Genomic DNA, 27,480 nt, shown 5'->3' on the forward strand with positions numbered 1-27,480 from the left:
CTGCCACCGCTTCTGAAGGGCGGCCTAAGAACTTGGGGTTTGCTTCCGGGTCTTGGGTTTTGGCCCTGGAAGCAGAGGTTTCTGGGACGCAAGAAGCGTACTGGGGTCTGATCTCCGGTGGCTGCTGTATCGGACCTCCGCCACCGTGAGCGGCAGGACAGCAGACTGTGAGTGGGGCGGAAAAGGGCGGTTGCGGGCGGAGGCGGAGAACCGAGCGCTGGCGGAGGAGGCCCCGGAGAGGCGGGCGGGCGGGTGGCGGAGCCCGGCCACGGAGGGTGCAGCGTGAAGGCGGCTCTGCAGACGGCGTTAAGTAGGGTCCGGGCGCCCCCGTCCCTCGCCGAGTGGACCCTGGGTGAAGAGTCAGCGGATTCTGGGTGACTACCCGAAGGCGATCTCCCCAGAGGCGAAAATGATAATAATCCAGGGGTGTGGGAGGCGGCGGCGTCCCTCCCTGTTTCTCCCTGTCTGGATACATCCCTTTCCGTTTTTTGAAAAAAATCTTGACAAGTATACCAGTCTCCCCAATTTCCCCAGACACTTGCTTTTCCGACGCTTGAAAGGGTTTTTTTGTGGCCACATCTGCTATGCAGTATCCTTTAGTTGCTCAAAACCGAAAGTAACAGAAGGATCGGGTCCCTGGTTTTTGTTTATCCTGTTCCTCTGTGGGTGGGTTCCTGTGTTTTGAGCATTCCTTAGATTGTAACTTGCAAAAGATCTGATTTATATTGTGTTGGCTGCTACAGGAGAAATTTGAATCAACAAAAGGTTGTCGGAGAACTTTGCCCATGTAACTGTCATCGAAGGTTAGAGCACACTTTTCAGCACACAAAGTAACTTTGTCAGTTAATTTTTTAGATTTTTTGTTTTTGTTTTTCTTTTTGTAGTTGCTAGCCTATTTTTCTGCTGTGTGAAGTTTAGATAAAATGGGAACCTTAAGGGTTCTGGTGGTATAAGGTTGAGCTGAGATTTTTTTTTAACTCCGACATGGCAGTACTGTATTTTACAAGGGCTTTGACGTGTCAGGTCCCATAATTTCATAATATTATGTGAGGAATATCCCCATTCCACAGATGGCAGAGCTTGGTGGCTTGCCCAAGGTCACAGAGCCAGGAGAACAGGAACACAGACTCAGATCTTAGTGACAGAACTGTTTGTACTAAACTTCTGCCTTATTCCTTGAACACCCTGAGCCTCATCATTTGTTTTCTTGAGAACTTTTGAGATTATTTTAACTAAGTCTTTGGGACTGAGCTATGGAAATTATTTCACGATGTAATCAATGGATATTGATTAATAGTTTATAAGATGAGAGTTTGTAGTATTGGAAATAACTTGACACTGTTTTCCTTCAAAGCATAAAAGATGACAACAGCGGCTAGGCCAACTTTTGAACCAGCAAGAGGTGGGAGAGGAAAAGGAGAAGGTGATTTGAGCCAACTCTCAAAGCAGTATTCAAGTAGAGACCTACCCTCTCATACAAAGATAAAATATAGGTAATGAACATTTTTCATTTTTCTTGTTTCACAAAGCAAGACCAAAATCTGTTAAATGGCATGTTCTTGAGATAGTAGCATGTTTGGGTTATTATCACTTAAGTTAATCTGTTTTCATAGTAGAATGCAATAGTCTATCTAATGTTAAAATTATGCTATATGATTGTAAAATGCTGCTGGATATTCCTTAAGCAGAAATTCCAGTTAACCAGGAATTTCTATATATAGATGGAACAAGAACTATTACATTACCTCTGAGGGACCAGCACTGTCAGTACTAATAATATGAGATTAAAAGTGTTACTGTAACAAGCCCTGAGTTGACATACAGCAAAAAGTAAAGATATTTTAATCAGTTTGCAGCCTTATTATGGGAAAGTTTGTGATTCAGTTTGGGGTTCTTGAAATATTGGAACATCACAGGATACTTGTTAGTAACCTTCAGATTAGGGTAATGATCTTGTCCAGTTCCCATAATGGGGCTTGATGCTCCAGGGACTAAGGACAAAGTTGCTTTTTGTGAATTGTCTTCCGTTACTACAGCCATGTGTTGTTTAGAAGCACTGTTGCCCGGGTTTGTTTCTACTTTAGACAGACCACTCAGGATGCCCCTGAAGAGGTTCGGAACCGTGACTTCAGGAGAGAGTTGGAAGAGAGAGAAAGAGCTGCTGCAAGGGAGAAAAATAGAGACCGTCCAGCCAGAGGTACCAACACTACCCCGGACATTTCTCGGATAAAATTATGTTGACAATAGTTTGTCTTTCATGTGGTAGTTGGAACAGATTACTGTTTTTGTTTGTTTGCCTTTAAATATTGGTGTGAGATACAACACTCTTAAATGATTAGATTCGATTGGATTAGATTAGAGATGATGATGAAATTGATTCCAGTTCCGTCTTCTTATGCTTCTATGTTAGAAAGAACTGGGTCATCTGAGGATATTTAGCAGTTACTGTTTCAGTTCAGATCAAGGAGTTTTTGACTATTTACAGCAGCCAGACTTTTTGAGGTCCCATCATTTCTGTCTGTGAAAGTCTCCCATTTTTATTTCTAGCATTTGTAAACTATTGCCTAAATTTCCTGATAAAGGCTACAGTTCCCATTTTAAAAATCAATCCTTTCATTAACTCATTCAACAAATATTTGCCGAGAACTTGTTTACCAAGCACTGTGGTTATAATCCCTACTGTCATGCTTTAAACATAAGTTCTTTGTGCCCATAGGTCCCTAAAATATTAGAAGAAATGCAGGATTTGTTTCAGTAAGCTAAACAATGTTTGTTTCTCCCCAGAACATACAACCTCCTCTTCAGTGTCAAAGAAGCCTCGCTTAGACCAGATTCCTGCTGCCAACCTCGATGCAGATGATCCTCTGACAGATGTATGTTTTACTTCCTCCTCTCATCTCTATGTAGTAATTTACTTAGCATTTTTCTGAAATACTTTTTTATTCTTTTGGCTTTAAAAAAAGCTCTGTATTTATTTTTACTTACTGCTATTCAGTTGTAGCCCTGACTTCAGTATTAAACTTTATAGTTTATTTTAAAACAAAAAACATTATCTTGTGGTTAATCAAACTTCAAGAACAAGTTTGCTCTCTGCAGAACCAAAAAAAGAAGAGATCTACTAAAAGATATGCTTCCTTAAAGAATAATTCCCTATATTCAGCCATGGAGATTGACTAGTTACCTCCTCCAGAGGGCACGCTTCCGACCGGGCTCCTTATCCATAGCAACCCCCACAGCGATCGCAGGGGCCTTCCCTTCCATCTTAGCTGCTGATGGTGCCCCTTCCAGGTGTGCAGTGCACTTAGTGGTGTTTTTCTGTGCTCAAAGAAAGAAGTGATCCAAGTGAAAGGTTTTTAATGGTTGGCATTAACTTTAAACATTAAAGTTTAGTGGGGCCACACAGTCTGTAATTAATTTGCAGATTTCTATATACAGAGGAAAAATCTGAGTGACTTTTCAAGGGTAATATCTAATTAAGCATATATATTAGCCATTCTAGAGTTAACAGACTGAATTAAAAATTAACTCAGTAATTAAAGATAGGGAACCCAATTTTAAGTGAGGTTTAATGATTATTCATTTGAAATTATTTTCTTCTGAGAATTTAGCCCCTTTTTTTTTGTACTTTTGATTATCCTTAACCTTCTGGTTGTTTGGAGCTGTATAAAATTATTTTGACTCCCAGCATCAAAGTATTTACTGTGTATTAGTGTAAAGTGTTCGTTTTCTGGCTTTAGGAATATTTTTGTATGTAAATTCCCTTTTGAACCTGTACATTTGAAAGGTACTTTATTATACCACTTGCTGTTATAATGTCTAAACCACGTCAGAGGTTGACATTTTAATAAGGAGTTGTAAGCTTTTTTTGTGGGATTTTGTTTTGCATTTTGGTTGGTTGCTGATTTTAATCATATTTAGATACATTTACCGTCCGACTAGGAAAATTAATTATGCTCCAGAGATTTGATAAGTGCAATTTTTATGGGGAAAAAAATGAATAATGTATGTTTTGTCTCCAATCTCCTGGGCCATCACCATTCTGTCTTAGGAGGAAGATGAAGATGAAGACTTCGAAGAGGAGAGTGACGATGATGACACTGCAGCCCTTCTCGCAGAGCTGGAAAAAATTAAAAAAGAACGCGCTGAGGAGCAGGCCAGGAAGGTAGAATCAATGTGTTAAATATTTACCTTTTCTCATGTGAACAAAAGTAGAAAAAAGCTTTTTTAATTCAAGTAACATCACCTTGTCTTAGAAATCGTCCTTGCCATGTCTCGATGTTATAGTTATATACCTGTAATTTCTGTGACACCCTAAGTCTTTCGGTTATATTGGAAATTCTTCCAGCTAATTCAGACACACTTGATAATACTTGTTAAATTGCTCTTCATTCACTTATTTGTTCAGCAGACATTTAGTCAGGGTCCGTTAAGTTTCAGAAGAACCAGAGATGATTAAGATGTAGTCATCACCTGCAAAGAACCCCCAGGTATAATGAGGCCATCTTTCTCTCTCTCCTTGTCTTCTGCCCCAGCCTTGTTTCCAGGCACTTGCTGAGGCTGTCTGTCAAAAGATTTGGTATCACCGAGGGCAATTTCCCTAGCTTCTCTGAGTCCACAGTCTCTGCACTTACACAGTGAAAGAAAAGAAAGTCTAACTCAAAGGTAGTTAGAAGGAGTAAACAGGGTCCATAGTAGGTACTTTTAAACTTCTAGTGAATTATGCATAGTAGTAACAATAAAAGAGAAAACTTGGGAGGCAAGACCAGGTCTGAGCACTAGAGGTTTGTAGACCAAAGCTGAAGGAGTTTGGACTCTGTTCTGAAGGACACTTGGAGCTGGTGGATTCAGCAGGAGGTGGTAAGGTTGGATATGCATTTTAGAAAGACTGCTCTGGCCGAGAAGTGGAGGGTGGGTGGAAGGAAAAAACTGACTAGGAGGCTGTTCCAGTAACTCTCATGTGCAGTAATGAGTTTAGGAATAAAGGAGCTTTCTCAAATCCAACTCCTGTTAGGCAGTAAGTAAACAGATGCTGCTAGACCTATCAAGGAGGTAGAATTGTCCAGAGAAAGTGAGTGATTAGATGTGGCAGTTTCCGGGTGATGGTATCAGACGCTAATTCAGGGAATGCGGAAGCGTGGCGTGTTTCAGTGGAGAGAAAAGAGATGATTTCTGTTTGGAACATACTGAATTTGATGCACTGTGAGACATTCAAGTACGTATGTCTGCCTCTACTTTCAACCAGAACAGCGCAGCTCTTTTTAGGGGCTTCTGTATAAGATTTCATTTGAGCCAGAAATTGTTCTGTTATTAAAAAGAATGCAAAGCCTGAGGTGGGTTAATGCTTGGAACCTAGGGAGGTAGAGTTCATGGGGGTCAGAAGGGTCAGGGAAGAATTCAGAAAAGAAGTAGGACTTGTGATAGGCTTTGAAGACTGCCAGAATTCAGAGTGGAAGAAGAAGAATATTTTTTAAAAAACCATTTCTTATCAAAATTTAGCGTAGAAGAGCATAAGTCCTAAAGAATTGTAAGACCATTCCTGATACCGCTTGCACACCACAAGAGGGCAGGTGTTCTATTCAAGGTTCTTGGCCTCGCCAACAGCCCTGGATTCACAAAGAGACATTTAAATGCATTTGGTTGACCTTTAGGGAATGTAAACATTTTAGACAGAAGATCTTAGCAATTTTGCAGGGTTCATCTGATTTCTTTGTACAAGAACATATTGGTGTTTTTTGGAGTGGAATGACAGTTTTATTTCTTTCGTCCCTGTTTCACTTTCTGGCTTCCTAATGGCCCATCTTTGAGGCGTTCCAAAACACTTTCAGACCAGTCAGCGTGTGTCAGGGGCTGGGAAACTTTCTGTAAAGGGTCAGATAATAAACATTTCAGGCTTGCAGGCCATATGGCCTCTGTCTTATCTATTCAGTTCTGCTAATTGTAGTACAAGCAGCTGTAGGCAATACCGAAATAAATGCATGTGATTGGATAATAATAAAATTTTATTTACAGGGCAGGATGGTTTGGATTTGACCAATCTGCAGGCTGTCTAGCCCTTATACCCATGTTCATGAAACAGTGTACCTGGTGCTTGAATATGGGAAAGGCTGGCACCGGCACCTTTTCTCCCAGTGCTGTGTGTGGCAGCCAGCCAGTAACCCTGAAGGAGACAGCATTCCAAACGTCAAAAGGCCCGGACTTTATTTCATCACACACCTTGTCATAAGTTTGGATACGTTGTATACTTGATATCCTGTTTTTCTAGCATCTCAGAGATACACCTTTTTACCTTCAGCATCAGTATAATTTGTTGAAAATAGCTTTTAGGAAACTGTCTGTTCTTAGTCTATGGTGGATGCTCCTGACTTTTGTTTGCTTAAGGTATGAAAATGACCTAAAGGAATTTTCCTGTTTATTTCCCTGAAAATTGCATCTTCTCACCTCCCAATTATTTGGCCCCATAAAAATGAAATCTGTTGTTCACATTTGATTATTAAAATGAAGTATCTTTAACCTGTGTAGAAAATCAGGTTATTTTTCCAAGTGGTCTAACACAGGTTCGCTTTAAATGGACTTTCAGAAAGTCTTTTTTTCCTTAATCTATTAAGTCAGCAATTTTCTGTCACCCCCAAAACACAGCAAAGTGGGATTTATCATTGGTTTAAGATAGCATGGAATCGGTAGATCTAGAAGTTATGGCTAATGATTTTAGATATTTTATAAGAATCAAACTGAGGGTAATTTGAGTTTAAAGAGACTAATGCTGAAATAAAAGTGAAGACAAGCATGTGACTAATGACAGGTGAGAGGCATAAAATAGAAGGTCAGTAACAATAAATCATAAGAATAAAATGGATAAACCTCAGGTACATTAGTAGAAATGCATGTTAACTGAATATAATCTTTTACATAATGGTTTGTCTTATTTTAGGAGGTGATTCTTAGTTAACAGTAACTTGTCACCAGTCCTAGAGATGCAGGTTTACATTGTTAATAATCCAAAGTAAAATTGCTTTTAATCACGGTTATGTATAACCCTTTCTTAAAAATTGCGATAATCACTGGTAAATGTGTCTTTTTCATGTTTAATACATTCTTAAATAATTAGAATATGTTTATTGGTGTATTCTTGAAATAAATAATTACATAATTTTGTATGTATTTCAAGAAAAGAAAATAGATTTAAATACGCAGCTTAAGAATTTCAAAGTCAGAAATGGGGTATGAATGTATGATGGCAAGCATGAAATATTTATAATGAAAGTGCCCGATTATTTTATTTGGATTAGTGAGAACTTTTCTGTCGTGTCTTAAAAAACAAATAAAAGACAATGCTACTTTGATGCTTATCCCATCTCCCTCATAAAATCCTAAGTCATTTGAAATACGAGCTATATAATAAGACTGACCCCAGAGTTAATGTAAGTAAGTATGAACCTTCCCCTGTCGTTGACAGGAGCAAGAACAAAAAGCTGAAGAAGAAAGGATTCGAATGGAAAACATTCTGAGTGGAAACCCTCTCCTTAACCTCACTGGCCCATCCCAGCCTCAGGCCAACTTCAAAGTTAAGAGAAGGTACAGTAATGAGTTGGGTATATACACATACATACATACAGAGTATGAGTTTTATAGCAAACTGTATTATGTAAAGCTTCTAATTCCCACTTTCCACTGATATTCTTCTCTATGAAATTTTGGAATACTGGAAAGAGAATGAAAGAAACTTATTTTCAGGATATACTTAAAATAACCAGCTATGTGCCAGATACTGCTCTAAATACTAGAGACAGAACAATGCACCAGGCCTCTGACCCTACAAAGCTTACACTGTAGGTGTGTGTGTGTCAGGGGTCCCCAAGACCACCCTCCATACTGGGAGACTCAGTGGAAGGACTCAGGACTCAGCACACAGTTGTTCTCATGAGTAGCCCAGTGAAGACCCACAGCCCGAGCATGCAGGGAAGTGGCACTGAGGGCCTCCACGTGTGCGCCTCCTTGTGTTCTGACCGCCCCCCACCCCGAGGGGTCACACAGAGCACATTCTTTTCCATGTGCGCAGTGTTTCTGCCCAGAAAAACCATGAGACACTCAGTGCCCAAGGTTTTTATTGGCTAATCATAGAGGCAACCTCTGCCAAGCACATACCAAAATCGAGACTCCTGGAAGGAAAACCACATTATTCGTAGGTAGCAATAATCGGTACATGCTAGGTGCTCAGCAAATACTGATTAAATGAACTTTGAATGAAAAAAACTAGGCTGAGAAAGAGCAGCCAGTGAGGAAGGGTTGAACCGAAAAAGGCCAGTGAGTGTCTTGGAGCCACACAAACAAAGCACTTCAAGAGGAGGGGAGTGATTATCTGGGTCAGATATTGATGACAGGGCAAGTGACGTGAGTTCCTCAAGGTGACCGTTGGGGTTAGCACCGGCGAAGAGCCGTTTGGTGTTGAAGAGGAGAGGTAAAACTCTTGGGAGTGAGTTGAGAGGGTGCATAGAGGGAAAAAAAAAGTACATTTCTGTTCGTATTGACTAGACAGTTGTTCTGCCTCGCTTGGATGCAGATAAAATTGGGGATTGAAACATCTCTTAATATGCAGGTCACGTTTGACCTCACTCTGCTCAGCTTTTCACATGTCTGCACTGCACCAGTGATGGCTTACAACACTGTTTTTGAAGATGCCCACGTTCTTGGCTTGTTTTCCACACGTAGTTTCTACTGGCATTCATACACCCACACACAAACACACGTTATGTATGCTTTCACTTTACTTACGTTTGTGAGGGTGTGTATATGACACACATGGGTTTCTTTCTATATGCTAGATGCTATTTTGAAGTAATCTGTAATTTCTATAAAACGTGTATTTTATTGCCCACCCATGGATGGTTTTCTTTTTTTAAGCTTATACATTATGAAACCCAACCAGTAGACTCCAACCAGAGTCCTGCCCTAAGCTCTTCGGCTGCTCTTTCTTCGTGGTTAATAGATGTGGGCCAATATATAAGCCTTAATTGTTACACGCAATAGCTTCTTCTTTTGTTGTCCTAAATGTAAATACTGCAGTGAATGACTGCTAGATGTTAACTGATGAAAGAGTATGTATGAAATCCTTAAACCCACGTAAGCTGAACTGCAGTCAGTTGGCCCTTTATTGTCTAGAGCTGTTCATACGAGTCAGGGTAGTACCAGGTGCTGCCTCTTCATCTTAGACCCGCAGACATTAAATACTGATGCAATTAAACTTGGTGTATTTCTGCTTCCTAACCCGAAGTTTCTTATCCTGGAGAAATAAGACTGTTGTGTAGGTTCTAGATAGGGATTACCCTTCCTGTTATAAAAAAGCAAGCTAACAACCTATTAAGAAACACTTTATTCTTTTGGGTGTAATTGTGGCATCAAATGATGTACATTTTGCGCATCTTTCTGTGTAATGACTGAGCTTTGCAGTTCACACAGTGTTCTTGCCTTGATATAAGCGTTTTAAGACTCTTCTATTTTCTTTCTCTCCTTCAGGTGGGATGATGATGTTGTTTTCAAGAACTGTGCAAAAGGTGTAGATGATCAGAAGAAAGACAAAAGATTTGTAAATGATACACTGCGATCTGAATTTCACAAAAAGTTCATGGAGAAATATATTAAATAGTACAGTTTTATGTGCTTAATTAAAGGCTGTAAATTGTAAACAATCTGTCTTTATTTTGGTTAGTTTGTTTTTTCTCTTTCCCCTCATCTAAATTGTGTGCAGGCTTCCCTAATTCTAAGTTCCAAAATATCTTTTTCTTTATTGATACCTTATTTGATAAGGACTTGGGAAGTGGTTTAACCCAGTTTCCATCTCTGAATATTTCCAGTCATGTGTTTTCTTTTGAATATGGGAAAGGGAATCTGCTTGTAATAAATATTTTTAATAATCTAAATAACCAAACTGTGTCCGCAGCTTTTTTGTTGAAATGTATGCAGCTTATGAAACATTGCATATTTTCTTCTGTGTATTGTATTTCTTTGTGTACTAATTTCTCCTCTTTCCTCTAACATTGATTTAAGGTCAGTTAATTCATAATGTCTTCTCTGTGTCTTTTAAGAGTGTGACAAATGATAAAAGGGATTCCATCTTGAGTCACCATGTTGGGATGGAAGAGTGTCATCAAGCAAGAAGCGCCCCAAGTGTGTGTGTGAGGGACCATGGGGTACCTCTCACTTCTGCGGGCTTCCTTCCTTTTCTCTTGGCCCAGGACAAGAGCTCTGTAAGCACACCTAGGAGGCATGTGACATTCACCCATGTTCTAGGTACTCGGCTGCCGTGTTCCTCTGTGTGAGGTAGAGTTTGCACATTGACACACATTAGGTGCAAAGCCTAGGAAAGTTTAACATCAAACAATACATGAAATAAAACTTCTGGAAATAGGATTCTGTTCGTTTTATATCTTGGAGGACATGTATATGGGAAGTGGGGGTGTCTATACAGCTGGGAAATAAAGTTTTCCTACACCTGGCCTGTGATTTTAAGGATGTCATTTTTGATAGAAAATTTGAAATCGGGCCTTCTACAGGTAGGGACCCAGTCACAGGATTCCTCAGCTGTGAATGATGGTGAGCTGGGTAAGGTTAAAGATAAAGCTTTTAAAGCAAAAGTAACATTATTTTTCACTGGCTATTTAAACCCCTTTCTCTAGGACCTCCAGTGGAAGCTTGGACACAGGTTGTATGTAACCTGAGTCGGGAGGAGAGCTGCAAACGTAGCCCAGGTCTTGACCAGGTTCATACCCTGCTTTTTTTTTTCCAACTGAGCTATTTATTTATACAAAATTTCAAATACCTTAACAAGTGTTTTTTTTTTAAATAATGCTGAAAAAAATAATATTGAAACATTTTTATTTCCAACTTCTCAATTTATAGAGTGCTTTTACATTCATTTTCCATTTTGTTCATAGCAACACTTAGGAAGGAAATACTGGGCTATTCAAAGTTAAGGAAATGAAATTCAGGCTGAGTAGGTCAATGTGACTACGTCATGGGACTCACGTGAGTGCCTTGAAACTACATGAAAATGTGCTTATGGAAGTAAGCATTTAAATTTGCAAAACTAGCTCTTGGGATTATGGCTAAAGTCTTGAGGGAAAGAAGTAAGAGCACTTAGAAATATAAACTTAGCGTCTGAAAGGCATATTTTATGCCCAGGTGCCTGATTTAGGTGTACTGTTAACTCCAAAACCCACTTCCTTCACCTTCCTTGTTTGAGCCCAATAGGTTCAGGAAGAATCAGAGGAAAGCTAATTTCAATGATTTCTTTATCCCTTTTCCTGGTCTTAGATTCAGGACACACACATAAATGCCAATTTCAGCTCCTAGATGTATAAAGCCAGTAACAGCCTTCCTAGTGAAAATGCCTGACACCCTCCTTGCAAAACATCTTGCACAGGTCAGTGAGGGAACCGATCCCTTCAAGGGCCCGTGCCGAGTGCCCAGAGCCGGGCATGGCAGCCAGATGGACCTGGGCGTGACGCCCAGCTGTCACCCGGCTTTTGCTGAGGCAAAGTGAACGTTCCCTGGTGTGCTTGTGCTGCATCCGTTTAACCAACACCACTCCCTGTAAGGCAGGCGTTATTATTTCCCCCTTTCCATAAACGAGAAAAGAGTAGTTTGTAAGATTTCAAAACCAGCAGTCATAAATCTTTAAGGGGATAAGGCCAGGATTCAGACTTTCAAGTGTCTTTATTAGAAGCCTATTCTTGACTTTGTTTTAAACAGCCTTTCTGACATTTCTTACCTTTGAAACAACAGTCATGAAAGTAATGAGTAAGGGGTTAGGTGGGAATTCATATAAGGGTTAAGTACTTGGTGGGCACATAGTAGGGATTCCATTCATGCTCCCTTTCTACCTGCCTCTACTAGCATACAGCAAGGGCTGCCTAAAAGTTTGAAAGCCTGTTGTTTTGTTCGGTCATAAAGGTCTGGTTCTGAATTAAGAAGTTCCCTAGCGCCTCAGAGCTTGGGTTGGGGGATAGGTGTGGCCTTGACAGAGATTGTTTTGGTTGCTAGGATTAGAAACCCAGTAACAGAAACTCAAAGTGCAACAGAAGTTTATCTTAAGAATAGTTAAAACGTACTTCTTCCATTCGGCTCTTACTCTGCTTCTCTCTGCATGTGCCCCACTTCCTCTGCAAGACTAGATTCCTGCAAGATTAGAGGTTGTTCATTCATTTCTGCTCCCGGCTTCCCTGGAAAGGAATCTTCATGATCTTATAGGCCCACTGGCTAACAGAGCCTCTGTGTCCTGAGACAAAGCTGGTGCAGTGGGCAGGGACCAGGTTACCTAGTACAAATGTGGACAAGAACAGGGAGGCATTGACAGTACAACCTCCAGTACCAACATGGATTGAGATACTCAGATACTCACATGGTAGACAAAATCTAGAAACTGAGACTTGACAGCTGTAACTCCAGTCTCAGGGGTAATACCTGGGTCTCCCCTCAGGATCTGGCACCATGCTGGACATCTAACAAGGGCTGCCCTCTGCCCACCCAGTGCAGGCCTGGGCATAGGCACCCACCAGGCATGTGCGGAAGAGCTGGGACCTAGAAAGCAGAGGCCCGGGAGTCCTGCCAGGGGTAGGCCCTGCTGGGTCAGTTTCCTGCTGGGTACTTGGAAGCACCAGCAGCAGGGAGCAGTAGGGGGCCTGTCCTATCTCTGAGACACCTTCTTAGGACTAATTGGCTTGAACCACTCCTGGGGGTGAGGGTGGAGCAAGTGAAAGGCAGAGGAGCTCAGCTGGAGCCTCTGAGGGCTGGGATACTGGCCCCAAACCCCTCTTCTCTGGGCCAAGGTCCAAGGAGCACGGAAGAAACAGGACGAGCCTGGGAGCTGTCTTTCAATAAAGGCAGGGTGCCATTTCGTCTGTGCTGGTGTCACTGGGACGCAGCACTCACACCTTTCTCTAAATCACACTCCCCGGGGCCCCCTACACATATCCTAGCTCCTGGAATTTTTATACAGAAGTTCCTTTCAGAGTTTCTCATTTTCATTTTCTAACATGTCCTGTTCTCACCTGGCCTCGTTCTCAGAGGCGCTGTACGAGAGGGGACAGGAGGAGGAAGAAAGCAGTCGTGCTCACACTCTCAGGAGAGGCCTCTTCCAGGCTCCCTCTCCAGGGTCATCTCTTCATCTCACCACATTTTCGAACGGCCTTCCTTTGGAGAAACAGGCAGAGAAATGTCTCCTAATGGCCCCAGGCTCATTGGAAGCAGCTTCCTGGGAGATGCCGTCTCTGTACTGAAGTCTGAGGACGGAGGGGAAAAGGAGTGGGGACTTTAATAACCTTGTGACTTTTTCAGAGGGAAGTGTTCTGATTCCATCCCGAAATTTCCTCAATACTCGTACCTCCTTGAAAGTCTAATTCTTGACCTCAGAAGCCGATTTCCAGAGTGTGGGTTAAATGAGCACTGGGCAGTCACTCTCTGGAAGTGCCTACCTCAGAGGAGCCACAAGGGAAGAAAAAGCTGCGGACGAGGAGAAAGTAGGATGACAGAGTGGCAAAGCTCACAGAGCATCAAAGCATGTTCCCAGGGGGCAGCGGGCCCAACAGACCTGTGATTCCTAACCGGGTTCCGGGCCTCCTGCCAGGCCACACCCTCCCACCAGGCCACGCCCTCCCACCATCCCTGGAAGAACAGCTAACTTGTGATTTCGCTGTTTAAAGCCTTCAACAAGCAAGCCCCATTTAAGAAATACGATGGAACGTGATCCCACTCAAGATACTTATAGAAAATGTAAAATACATAGTCATAAACTTAATAAGAAATATGCAGAATCTCTTTGAAGAAAATTCTGATAGTTCATTGTGGGGTATTGAAAAAGACAATAAATGGAGAGAAATACCTATTCCTGGTTGGGAGGATGCAATAATGTAAAGATACCAGTTCCCTACCCCAAAGAAATTATTATGACATTTCAGGAGGTTGGGTTTTTTTTTTAATTAATGTTTTGACCAAATCACTGTAGAATTTCCTATTAAAATAAATCTGTAAGAATATCCAGAAAAAAATCTGGCAAGGAATAATGAGAGGGGTTTTACCCACCAATTAAACAATGCATTAGAAATATACAAAAATGAGCATGGTGCTGGCAACAGAATGGAGAGATGGAGGGGATGGAACACAATAAAAAATCCAAGGGAGAGGGTAATAGTTCAGTGGTAGAGTATGCGCTCAGCATGCACGAGGTCCTGGGTTCAATCCCCAGTACTTCCATTAAATAACAAAACAAAAAAAACCCAAAATACCACAGACTGGGGTAAAATAAACACAGTCCAGACACAAATGCAAATATGTGAAATAATTTCACAGATAAGAAAATTTTTAAAAAGAAACAACAGTAAAATCAATAGGGAAAGAATGAACTATTCGGTAAAGTGTGTCAGGAAAGTTTATTGACCACTTGGTAGAAAATCAATTGCTAGTGTCAAGCCACGAGGCCAGAGGAAGACTGAAAGATTCAGCCAGTAAAGAAAGAAGCTCTTTTTTAGATTTAGATATTTGAGTACTTTCATAGTCCGTGGAAGGAAGTAACCAAGGGTGCTAGCTTCCTATGGCCCTTGAGCAGGGCAACTGCAAAACAAAAAGGACCAGGTGACAGCAGCGCCAATGACAGGACACCCTGGTGCACAGAAGCCAGTGTCAGCTGCAGCTACGCTTCAGAGCTTCCAGCTGTGCCCTAAGGGAGGCGAGACAGAAAGCCTCAGACCTCATCAGAACCTGGCCATGGGAAGCCATCTCTGCATTCCCCCTTAGGGGACAGAGAAGCAAGTGAGTGAGAAATAGCCTTTTAGCAGCTCCTCGCAAGCCTCGCATGTTCCCATATTCCAGGAGGCTCCCAAGGCTTTCTGCCAGGATTCAGATCAGCTGCATTCAAGTCCTGCCTAGGTGGCCAACGAAGATGCATGCAAGGTCCCTCCTGGGTGCCAGCACAGAGCTGTTCCCCCACGAGTCCTCCAGGATATATTTCATGTGGTTTAAAGATTTAAAGAAAAATAATAAGTGCACTAGAGAAAAAGACAGGTAAGTACGTGTTTAATATTGAGTTGGGATGGCCTTTCTAAGCATGGTATCAGCGGAAAACATTTTTTAAAAAACATCAATTGGTTACATAAAAAGACTTTGTAGATCAAAGAATTCTACATGTCAGTATTATGATAAATTTCCTTTCTTAGTCAGCTCTTCTATTTCCTTAGAATTTCTGACTGTCTTTCTTTTCCTCTCTAGTGTCTTCATTTATCTTCATTTAAAAAAAAATATTCCATTATATGAGATCAGCAGCCGAGCTCTTTCCTGGAACACTCCAGATGCAATAGGGGTCCCAGCATGAGTGTAATTCCAGGATGGCTTTTAATACTCTCCCATGTAGCATCCCTAATTTTCAGTGTCCCATGTCTTCCTCCTTCTTGATTTGTTCCTTTTTTCAGGAAATAACTTCCTAGGAAGGGATGAATGAGGGGTAACGTATCTGAGTCCTCTATGTCTACATCTGGCTTTATTCACCCTCCCCCGCCCCCCCCCCCCACATATTTAATTCATAGTTTTCCTGAGTATGGTTTAAAACAAACTTCTCTTAAAATTAAAACACTTTCATTTTCTTCCAAATTTCAGTATTGCTCTTAAGAACTCTGATGCCAATCATTTTCATATTCCTTTATATATATATATATATATATACCATCTCTTGGGACGTTCTCTTTTTCTTGCTGTGCCAAAATTTCACAATGATGTAGCCAGCTCTGAGTCCATTACTATTCGTTATGTTTGATTCTCAGCGAGTCCTCTGGTGATTCATGGCCTCTGGTGATAGTAAAATTTCTCATCCTTCTGAAAATGTCTCTCCTCCATTTCCTCTGTTCTCTCAGCTCAGAACTCCAATTGCTTGGTAGGCTAAACCACTCTCATTTACTTTTTTCCTCATATTTTGGTCTCTGTCTTTGTTCTGCTTTCTAGGGCGTTTTCTAACTGCTTCCATTTCAATTATTTCAGTGATTTTTTTGCTTAGTTTTAGAAATCATATTTTAAATTTGCAAAATTTCTTTTATTCTCTGGACCTCCCTTCTCTTTATCCAAGTGGTTCTTAACTGTGGCTGCACATTAGAACTTCCTGGGACCTTTGAACAACCCTGATGTGTCCATGTCCCACCCATTTAAATAAAAATTTTAGGGGATAGGATCCAGGCATCCATATTTTTTAAAGCTCTCCAGTTGTTACCAATCTTTATCCTAATTTGAGAACCACTGCATTATTCTGTTTCTGTCTTAGACTTACAGTATCTTTTTCATCAATATCATATTAACATTAAATATTGTACTATTAATTATCTATCTACAATATCTGCTTAAACATAATTCCTGCCCTATGTATAATGGGTAAAATTCTCAAGTCACAGTCTCAGGCATGCAAAAACATATATATATATATATATATATAATCTTTTTTTTTAACCACAATTCAATTTAGTTTCTATTTCCAGCTCCTGTTCTGCAGGTTGAAGAAACTCAATCTGAGTCGACTCAATTTTCTTTCAGTTCTGGATTTAGACATGCAATATTTTTCGAATCTCCCTTGGGTTACTTGTACAGGAGAGGAAAGAAATGTGCTTGGTCATTATTTTTAAACCAGGGCATCTCTTGAATAAATTATTGAATGTCAAAATGAAGTGGGGTCATCAACATTTTGTTTTTCTCCTCAGCTTTCTTTATGCTGAGAAACAGATGTCATCGGTTCACATACTACACATAGATTAACACATGTAGCCTGTCTCTTATAAATGTTCATTTGTGCCTTTGGTTCCCCAGTAGACTGTGTAGTTCCCTCTAGAAAGGAGAAACTTGACATTATGCATTCAAAGTTCCCCGTATCATAGGTTACACATACAGTCGTTTTTTTCTATACTGAATGCTGTGTGTTTGGTGTAGGTATCAGCGCAGGTGCTCATAGGCTTGTCTGTGCTCAAAGCAGTTACAATACAAAGCATTGAAAGTCAAACACATACTCATAGGGACACACAGACACTCTTTCTCTCTCACACACACACACATACACAAACACAATCTTTTTTCTTCAGCCTATTCCAGATTGCCTCAGTGAACGAAGCTTTTGCCATCCCGACTGCCTCTCTGTGATCCGGAAGGTGGCACACTGTCACGGCTTCACCAACTGCTCCCCAGGAAAGGGCAGGGAGGAGGGACGCCCCAGACCCCAGGGGAGATGATGTGGCTGTCTTCGGCGAGGCGGGAAACCAAACTCAGCTCTCTGCTTCTTCCTCCTGTGACTGAAGCGGCTCTGGTACTTACACCATATTTTCACAACAGCGAGGATAACGTGCCTTATCATGTTAGGAAACCCTACAGGGTCTGAATGTATTTTTAACCCACGCTGACACATTCTTCAAGCTGATTTATGGGTTAAACCCCAGGGCAGCTTGGCCAGAGCTAGACTAACGACATCTTGTGCAGGGATTCTAGGTTCAAAGAGAAGCCCCAGTTTCGCAGATGGGTGTTTCTGACCTTGGGAGAGTGCTCTAATGTCGCGGGTAAAATTTTATTACTGCTGCATTGTCTCGCTTGGACCATAATGAAGGGATCTAAGTGATTTGTTCCATAAAGTGCAGCTCTTGAATTTAGTGATTCTGTGACATGTGGATTGATTTTTCATATCCACAGATGTATTTTTTGTTTATTTTTTATGGCGGTACCACGGATTGAACCCAGGACCTCATGCATGCGAAGCATGCCACAGGTGTATTTTTAAACAATGTTATAGTTCATTTGAAAGTGTTGTAAAGTTATTTCCTGGAAAGTTTGTCCAGTCTGGGTGGTGGGATTCCTCCTCTCCGTCCCAAGGGTGACTCCTTGGCCACTTTGGGGGCAGGGAAAACCAGGGTTTGTTTTACTGTTACTCTAGGAGAGCAACCATCTGTGTGTGGATCCACCTGCTGCCTGGTCGTCCACTGTGATCACAAGATCAGCATCCATCAGATGACCGCTTGCCTGCTCCGTACTTCCCTGCTTACCTTCCCCTCATCTCCCAAACAGAATACACATTTGTCTCTAACGAGAATTTTTAAATTTACTGTATAATTTTGTTGATGCCTTATCTATTCTTCCTCTTTAATTCAGATTTTCCTTTAATTTCCTTTAATTTCCTTTAATTATGATAGCGTTAAAGTCTCACCCTAGGTCAGTCGATACATACTGTTCACCAGCCACCATATTTATATTGCTTTTGCCTCACTTTGCTTCTGTTCTGGAAAAAAAATTTTGATACCTATCTGTAATTTCATGTAAAATAAATATAATTACATTTCGTATAGTATGTGTGTTTTTTAAATTAAGATAAAAAGACCCAGTATTTTTCTTCTACTTTGTTTCTTGCTTTCACTTTTCTTCCTTCTACTCCTCTCACATTTGCACCAACCAAGGAACCTGTTAGCAGCCTAATGTGTATTGTCTACGTTTTCCTCCATGCTTATAGAATCTCACGCACACATTTGTTTTACATATGTGGGATTGTATGACATAATTCCTTGCCTTTGTTATTCTTTTTTGGGTGGGGAATGATAATTAGGTTTGTTTATTTATTTATTTAATGGAGGCACTGGGGATTGAACCCAGGACCTCGTGCATGCTAAGCATGTACTCTACCACTGAGCTATACCCTCCCTGCCCCCGCCTTTGTTATTCTTACTCAACGAAATTGTGTAGAAATATTTCCAAGATGACTAGTCTAATTCTAATTCATTCTTCCTAATGGCTCTGCAAGACTCAGGGGTGTTCTGGAATCATCAAGTATTGAATACTTCCCTCTTGCAAGAGTTGGTTATTAAATAGTCAAGAATTTTGCAAAAACTACAAATATCAGTCTTTATCTTTTCAGAGAGCTAGCACACCACTGGGAAAAGTTTACAATAGTTTTACAGACACAGTCACCTTTTGAATGGCTGTTTGTTTTATTTCTCTTTTCTATTTCTCTGCTGTTTTCTCCCCCTCCGTGAACAATGCTGTCATAAACTCAGAGGATTTGAGCAGTGCTCTGCTGAAGAGGTTTGGACACTTGCCCTGAAGTCATTCTGAGTCCAGACAGGGCAGGATAACAGGGAAGGAATCAGACCCCAACTGCCTCATCGCTCCCTGGCTGCCTCCATTTATGAGAATGCCCTTCTCGGACCTTTCCTGTGGGGTGTCCATGGCGATGACCTCTCATCATCCCTTCCACTTCATGGTCTCCTCCAATGAAGCCCTTCCTGCCTGTTGCCCTTAGCTGCCTCCTCCACCCTTAACATTCTGGGGAAGACCCGCGTACGATAACAGAGACACAGCCCCCCGGGGTTTTGAAAGTTCTGCAGCTTGTGGATCGTGGGTGGTGTGGAGGTGGGTAGAGATTAGCAGGAGTCCTTCCACTGGGTCATGTGCTTCCAGAAAGCCCCGGTACAGCTTTGTGTCACTAACCCCCAACTCCATCTCTGGCCCCAGGTCTATTTCACAAGCTCTTTCCCTTTGTTCCCAACTGTCTGCTGAGCCAGTTCCCTCACAGTCCACCAGCACCTCACACTCAACAAACATTTCCAGCCTAGAAACCCTCCCCTCCCCACCTCTGCCTCTTACCAACATCACAGCTTTGGGCAGAGCTGCCATTTCTTCATTTGTGCGTACACCGAGAATGTCCATTTCTGCAGGATCTAAAAGGCTTGTGTGTAAAAAACCTAGATGTTCAGCAAATGCTACTTCATCTCCCTCTTCCCCTTACACTTCCTTCCTTTCTTCTCTCTTTTCTGGAGGAAGAGAATTCTTAATTTAGGAGCCAGGGCAAGTTCATAAAGCTGCCAAAGAAATTCATAAAGTTGCCAAAGAGAATGTGCTTGCACTTAGAGGTAGAAAATGCTCTTTAGACAGAGAAGCCAAGTCTGAGATTCTCCAGAGGAAAGTGACATTCAGAGTTGATACGTTTCACCGCTTTTCTATTGACCAAGATGCAAGTAAGCGGCAGGATGGGGTGGGTGTGAGGAAGGAGCAGGCTGGGCTTGTCCTGGCTGTGCTGTCACCAGCGCCAAAGGGGCTTCAGTCCAGAGTCCACAGGAGCTGGTTATGCACCTCAGGACCCTGGCCAGGCTGGGGAAAAGGAGCTGTTTGACTGGGGCCACCTAAATCACAGGGAAAAAAATGTTTCTCTTGAGTTTCCGTTTTTCTTTCATTTGAAAATCACCGAAGCCTGTAGGCCCTGCTATCAGCCCCTGATGAACAAACACGACTGTTACATCCATCCTCCCATTATCTCCTCAGTGGGGTCGTTGGCAAAAGCTCATAAAACATGTGAGGACAGAACATAATTATTAAATAAGCCGTCAGAGGGTCAAGAGCACCAAGGCCCAGCAGCATTCCAGGAAAAGTGAAAGATGGCTTATGAGGAGAAGTTTGTGATTTTGAAGCAGAAAGAAGAAAAGAAAAAGACAAAAGGAAATGGAGAAAATACAGCAAGAATATGTTTTGTTTATACTAGTGAGTCAGTACCTTCAGAGAGTGCGTCTGAAAAACTGCTTTCAAACTGAGCACCTACTGTGTGCAAGACACTGCCCTAAAAATAGAGAATCAAAGATGTTGAAGACATAGTGCTAGTCTTCTGACTCTGCTGTCTGCTTGTCTGGGGTTAGACAGGGGTGGTTCTAGCAAAGCCAGCAGGGAGCTAGATATGACCAGAGAAAGGGGGGCTCAGGCCAAATGGCAGGAAACTATACATCTGGTGAACAGTGGGGGTCCTTGTGTAGACAGAGAAAAGCAAGAACCCTCAGACTGATAAGAAATCACACATTTTGGGGTGACGTATGTCCTGGAGGCAGACAAAGAAATGTGGGGAAGGGCAGGAATTTCCAGTGTCAGAATGTAACCTTTTGCTCATTATGCCCTCATTTCAATAAAACGAGCCTTGCAGATTAGAAGTACCCATCATGCACCAATGCCATGAGACTTTCCATCCAGACTAAATCAGGACAAAAATCTCTCCCACCTTCAGGAAGGTGGAGCCGGGATGAAAATCAGGGAACGTGACCCCAAACCTCTCCCTCTCCAATGAGTATTCTGCCCATTTATTTTTACGCTCTATGCAACCAGCTTGCCAAAGAAACTCAGCACAGCTACTCACCTGAGTCTGCCCGCTCTTGCCTTGAGAGTGTACTACCTATTGCTTAATAAATCCTTGCTGTACTTTCTTGACCTCCATGTCTCCTCCCTGAATTCTTCCTGCTGAAAGACAAGAACTTACTCTCTGGTGACAGTTGGAATCACAGCCCCACCACTTACTTGACTTTTGTGGGGTCATTTCCCTGAGCTTCAGTTTGCTGATCAGCAAAATGGGGATAATGATCCCAAGGATAAATGTGGGTAAAGCTCTTTGCATACGGCCTGGTCAGCTTGGTAAATAATCCATAAACCCGAGTTGCCTCCTGACCCCGCCCCCGCCTCTCCCATCAGCAGGTTGTCTATCTCCTGTGTTCCCAGTGCCCAGAGAAGCGCACACAGGAACTCGGGGAGGGCGGGGGCGGCAGGATGTCCAAGTGCAAAGCTGCACGTCAGGAAAAATAAATGAACATTTTCCAAGTAGAACAAAAGAAAACATGGTGAACCGGAGCTGCCCAAAGAACTCTGCATTTAGTCCAGAGAAGAGGAGATTCAGGGTTCGTTAGGAGGGTGGGAGGCCTGTATTCATCCACAAAGAAGGCTGTTGGTTGGAGGGGTAAGGAGCCTTGATGAGCCTGGACCTAGACACAGATATCAGCGCGGTGGGAGAAGCATCTTCTAGCCACAGAGCCAGCAAAGGGCAGAGAGGTGCCCTGGGGCAGGGGCGAGGGGCAAGCTGGAGGCTGATCGGTGGCAGGTGGCGTTATGGGGAGGGGGGCTCAAGGGCTGCAGGCTGGGAACGGGGAGAGACACCCTTCACCCCTTTCAACCCTGAAGGCTTGGATTCTGAGAATTCTGTTCTTAGAAACAGTTGTCTGAGGAGGTCGATGGCTGTCACTTGTGGTCATTCCAAACCTTATATGGAGTTTCACTTCCTAAATCAGGGTGCAGACTTTGCTATTCAAGATAGTAATAACCACTATTTAACTCAGCCCCGATGCTGGTCTCTGGTAGCTTCTCGAAAGTTCCGGCATCCTCCCTGCTTCTTGCCCTCACTCACACTGTTTCTCCTCCCGCGACTGCCACCTCCTTCTTCCCAAACTGTCTTTCCAGTTTCTGCCCGTTCCTCCTAGTCTAGCTTAAACCTGTCAGGAGCCTTCCCAGATCCCCGCAGGTGCAACCAGGAGGTCCCCCTCCATCCGCCCGCCGTGTTTTTTCAGGAGTAGTAGAGCCCTCATGGGGACACTCCCCCGCACTAGACTGGGCGCTTCCGGCCTCCCACCGAAGCTTAGCGTTATTTACTCTCACTTCCTCCCCGCCTCAACAAAATAATGGTTGCTCAGTTTTGATTTTTAATTGCTTGAGTAGGGCAAGGAACCATACATGACCTTCTCTCCTGCACAAACAAACAAAACCAAAAGAAAACAACAGAGCAAAACCAAAAATCCAACCTGCGTGAGTTTCTGTTTGTCTGCAACGGCCTCTTTATATTCTGGGTCCATGAAAAGGAGTTATTGTCGACTGAAAAAAAATGCAAAACCTAAAAGTTGAGAATTATGTTTCATTCAGTGGCCTTACTGAGACAATAGCTCGGGATAGCAGCCCCTCACATACTTCTGCGGGACTGTTCCAAAGAGGTAAGGGAGGAGCCAAAATATATAGGAGTTTCTGGGGAAAAAAAAAACCAGTCAAACATGAAAAGATTAACGCTAATCACACAGAGACCCACGCACGCGCGCGCACACACAACGACAGATATCTCAAGTTACTGGGCAGCTGCGGAATCTTGGCTTATTGAAATCCTACCTTTGATATGCACCTTAATTAACCACCTAGGGCCTGTATCCTGTTTTTCTCCTTCCTGATGCCCCTCAGGATGTACCCACAGGGGTGGCTGCAGTGGCTGATGGCTTGATGACTGCATCCCTCTGTTACTGAACTGGTAGGCAATGTTCTTTGTCCACACTATGTAATTATTTACTGCATTAGATGGACTGTGGGACAATGCTTACTTCAGTCTTAGGTCCCCAAATGTTGCTTTTATTTGTTCACTAGAACCCCAACAAGTCTCCAGTTGTGAGGAGCACGACTTTGTGTATTTGGGTTCAAGTTCTGGCCCGAGTGCACACTCACAGGGTGACCTTCCACAAGGTAATAGACCCTGGGGCCTGCGCCCAGGTTTCCTCAACTGGAACATAGGCTGGATGACAACTTGCCCTCAGGATGATGTGGGAATCCAATAAAACGCCGAGTACTTTGCAAGTCTCAGCTGCCAACCTCATTAGTATTAGGTGCAATGGTACCTCCCTTGTCAAGCACGTGATGCCAAGTATGTGCTCCCAGGAGGGCAGGAGTCCACCCAGCCCGCTGCCCCTGACACCCAAACGGGAACTCAGAAAGGAGCATGGAGGTTGCCAGCCCACCCTGCCCCTGTGCTGGCTACTTCTACACAGCACATTTCCTCTCCTGGGACTTCTTGCCCTGAAAAAGAGAGAAAAGCCTGTGTCCTGCAAAGCTGGGGTATCTTTTCAACCCCCTCTTTCGTCTACTTTAGTCCTGATAGAAAAGCATGGGCTGTCGGTTTCCCATTGCGAAAGGATGAAGGGAGATTAATAACAGTAATAGTTCATGTGGAGATAATGTTTCAGGAAAAAGCGTCCCTCCGTTCTAATTCTCTCAGCTCCGAGAACTGGGGTCTGAGAGGCAGTCAGACTGATATGATTATGAGTCACACACTCGGAGAGATACAGAAATAACTCCATCGCCCCAGAACCCCATTGCTTTCCTCACCTGAGTTCGCCATTAATCTCAATTTGCTTTTCTCAAGTGAAGCCACATTTTTAGGATGACTTAAGCTGGGCCTGAAATTGGAGTGCACAGCACAAGCATATCTTTTGGTAGAGTGGTAAGTGCCTGTTCTTATTCAAATGGATGGCTTGGATACTGTCTCTGCCCCTTCCGGGCTGTGTGACCCCAGGTGATGCACTGGAGGATCCGGAGCACTGGGGTATTAGTGAGAGCCTGGTGGTCTACTCCGGGCCGGTGGGAAAGGGGCGCTGGCTCAGCTTTTCTCCTTTCCTTCTCTCTCTCCTTCACAGTCCCTGGAGGTGCAATTGTAGTGCTTATTCGGAGAGGACCTCCCCTCTACCACCTCCAGGCAATTGCCTTGATTCAGCCCCTTAACCTTCCAAGGAGAAATTTAACCCCAACCTCTCCGGGTCCTTCCAAAGTCTCCAACCATGAACTCTTTTGCATTCCATCATTAGAAGAGCCTGGTATACAAGCAGTCATGTTTAGAGAGGGATGAAGGAAGAGTATCTAGTTCCATCTCTGGGTCAGTGAGTTCACGCACTAGCTGTGCTCTGGGACTAATGCACTTGACTCCCCACAGAACCACATTCACTGAACAGTTGCTCAGAGGGGGCCCATTGTTCCCACTGCAGAGCCTCGGGAGAAGCTGCCCCAGGCAAATACTTGATTGCTGCGTCTATAAGGCATGGTTTCCACCGTCTCCCACCCCTCATCACCGTGGCTCTCCCTGTAAGGAACTCTGGAAGGCGTTCCCCAGGCACAGGGCTTGGCAACTGAAGAAGCAGTGCATCTTCTGGAAGAACTGGGCTGGTGAGTGCTGTCAAAGCCATGAGCCTCTCTTTGCTGGTCACCAGGAGGTCCTGAGGCAGATCCGTGCAGACACCTTGCATCTCTCCTGTTTCCAGTTTCCTTTGCTGGTCATTCAACAGCACTATTTTTCCTTTGCCTGGAGTCCCTTCGCTCTATTTTTTTCCCCCTTTGGGGTTACATGCATTTTTGTAAGCACCACCAAACCTTTCTAGGAAAAAAAGGTGTTGACAGAAAAAAATGCACAACCTAAAGATTGAGAGTTAGTTTCATTTGGGGGACATTTTTGAGGACTTCAAGCTTGGGGTGCAGCCTCTCAGATATCTCTAAGAGATGGCTCTGAAGGGGAGAAGCCAGGCTATATAGGAGTTTTTGCAACAAAGACTAGATAATTGGAACATCAAAAGATTACTGTTAATTCAAGAATACCAGATACCTCCAGTTAAGGAATTTAGCGCTTTTCTGTGTATGGGAAGATGCAAAAGTCTGGGCTCATTGAAATCATTCCTTTGATGTGCACCTTAGCTCTCTAGGGCCAGTGTCCTCTTCTTTCCCCTCCTGAGTCTCCCAGGGGACACCGCTGGGGATGGCTGCAGAGATTTCCAGTCCCACATATTTTCTAGCATCTTCCCATTTGTATTACATGAACCTGGAACGTGGGGTGGCCTTTGTCGCTGGCTCAACAGCAGCCGTGACACTGCCTGATTTCCAAGACCTAATCATATGAAGCCATGTGGTGTCCACCTGGTTCTCTCTCTTTCTCAGGATGCTCACCTTGGGAACCCAGCCCCCAGGCTGTGAGAAAGCCCAAACCAGCCAAGCAGAGGTCACCTGGAGAGATTCATTTCCAGAAGAGGGAAATGGGGTCCCAACCAGCATAAACCACCCAACATGCACAAGAACGAACCTTCAAATGATTTAAGCCCTGAGCCATCCAGCCGAGGCCATCAGGGAGCTGCTCCTGCTGCGCCGGGTCCAAATTCCTGACCCACGGACTCTGTGAGCATAACAAAGAGTTGCTTTATGTCACTAAGTAGAGTGACTTTTTAGGTAGCCATAGTAACCAAGTTTCCACTTACAAGTATGCCTTGTAATAGCCTATAATGAAAAAGAATATGAAAAGGAATATAGATATATGTATGACTGAACCACTACGCTGTACACCAGAGATTAACACATTGTAACCCGACTATACTTCAATAAAGAAAAATATTTTTAATAAAATAAAATTTAAAAATACAAGTAGAGAAGTGCTTGCGCAAATCTGTGGAATACACCTTTTAGAGACGTCTGCTCTCTGGAGTTTTTACAAATGAGGATTTTCTTTGGCTGATGCCCCCACGGACACACCTACGACTGAATTCTGACCTTTGCTGAGACCGCAGCATCTGTTTCGCTGGGCGCTCTGGCTGATCCTCACGTGAGCACAGTGGGTCTCCGACCAGCTTCAGCTCCTCTCCGCTTCCCCAATACCCTCACTTCTATGCACTGAAGCGGACTCCCAGCTTTCTCTGGAAATACGTCTGTCCTGGGTGGCCAAGCTACGTTTGCCTTCTTTAAACTTTTAACTCTCTAAAAGTAGCAGTCTTTATTCAGTGGGCTGAAGTCTCCAACTCTAAACACTGCTCTTTTATTGGAGCACCTTCCTCCACTTTGTCCATCAGGGTCACGGCTCCAGCAGTACATCCTTTAGGGACTTGACCTAACCACATCTTTCCCCCCAGATAAAATTCGAGGCCTCCTGCCCACAGCAAACATCTGGCGCCACGCAGGCTGGTGTGGCAGGGTCAGGATATGGAAGGGCTGGGCCGCTGCAGCCAGGAAGAACTGGCTGTTCTTGATTTGCCATTTAATTTTGAGCTGTATGACTGTGGACTGGCTGGGTTCCTACATCTATAAAACAGGGATAATAATGTCTGTCTCTTTGTGTTGTTGGGGGAGTAAATAAGATAAGGTAAGGAGAGGGCTTCCCCCTAAGCCTGGCAGCCAGGTGGGACCTGATTCAGAAAGTTATCACTGGCACCACCGTCACCACCATCACCTCCACCAGTACCAGGCCCACCACCACGAACAACATCACTGCCATGATCACCGCCACCCCCCCACCTGTCCCACCACTGCCACATCACGTGGCGCTTGTTCACTCGTTCGGTACAATGACTGGAGGAAGCATAACTCAAAGGCAAGCATGGGAACTTTGTGTCTCTGTATCCACAGTGCCCCCTCATCATGCTCTGAAAGCAGTAGACACAAATATTTGGGGGACCAAGTCCATGACGGAACACACACGATGATATTTTAAAATCACCTTTAGCTCTAGATGGTTCTATCCCCAGGATGCGGGACCTAACACAATCGGTGGGAGGTGCTGAGCAGACCCTTTCTATCTGAGATCACATGTCATCTTTAGTCCCACCTCCTACCCCAGGAACCCCTCTCTCTTAACCCCTCTTCTCAGTCACCATCTCACTCTCCTCCACCCACCCCCAGCTGAGCACAGTTACCACCCACTGCTCAGCGTCACCCTTTCTTTGTGGTCCTAAACTCATCCTACCCTTGATACCTCAAGAAGGATTTGTGCTAATGTTCAATTGTATGCATAGAACCCCGTGGGGGTTCCTGGACCTGTAGCATCAGAATCGTCTGGGAACCTGGTGGAAGTGAAAATTCTTGAGCCCGCATCTCAGACCTAGTGAGTCAGAAGCTCTAGGAGTGGGG

General features: G+C 43.4%; 1 protein-coding gene and 1 long non-coding RNA gene across 2 annotated transcripts; one reads left to right on the forward strand and one right to left on the reverse strand.

Annotated features, from left to right (window-relative positions):
- Positions 1-25: 25 nt before the first annotated feature.
- On the forward strand, positions 26-9,683 carry CWC15 (CWC15 spliceosome associated protein homolog). Its single transcript, XM_006206719.4, has 7 exons — positions 26-167; positions 1,355-1,493; positions 2,085-2,197; positions 2,785-2,873; positions 4,049-4,162; positions 7,454-7,572; positions 9,511-9,683. Exons 2-7 carry the CDS (start codon positions 1,363-1,365, stop codon positions 9,638-9,640), a joined length of 696 nt encoding a protein of 231 aa, XP_006206781.1. The 5' UTR covers positions 26-167; positions 1,355-1,362; the 3' UTR covers positions 9,641-9,683.
- A 2,421-nt stretch (positions 9,684-12,104) lies between these two features.
- On the reverse strand, positions 12,105-19,109 carry LOC140698931 (uncharacterized). Its single transcript, XR_012076942.1, has 3 exons — positions 18,964-19,109; positions 13,044-13,274; positions 12,105-12,171 (listed from the first exon to the last, which is right to left on the reverse strand). It is a non-coding gene; the product is annotated as an uncharacterized lncRNA (long non-coding RNA).
- Between the last annotated feature and the right edge of the window lie 8,371 nt (positions 19,110-27,480).

This window comes from Vicugna pacos, chromosome 10 (genome assembly GCF_048564905.1).
Source record: "Vicugna pacos chromosome 10, VicPac4, whole genome shotgun sequence".
Taxonomy (NCBI): Eukaryota; Metazoa; Chordata; class Mammalia; order Artiodactyla; family Camelidae; genus Vicugna; species Vicugna pacos.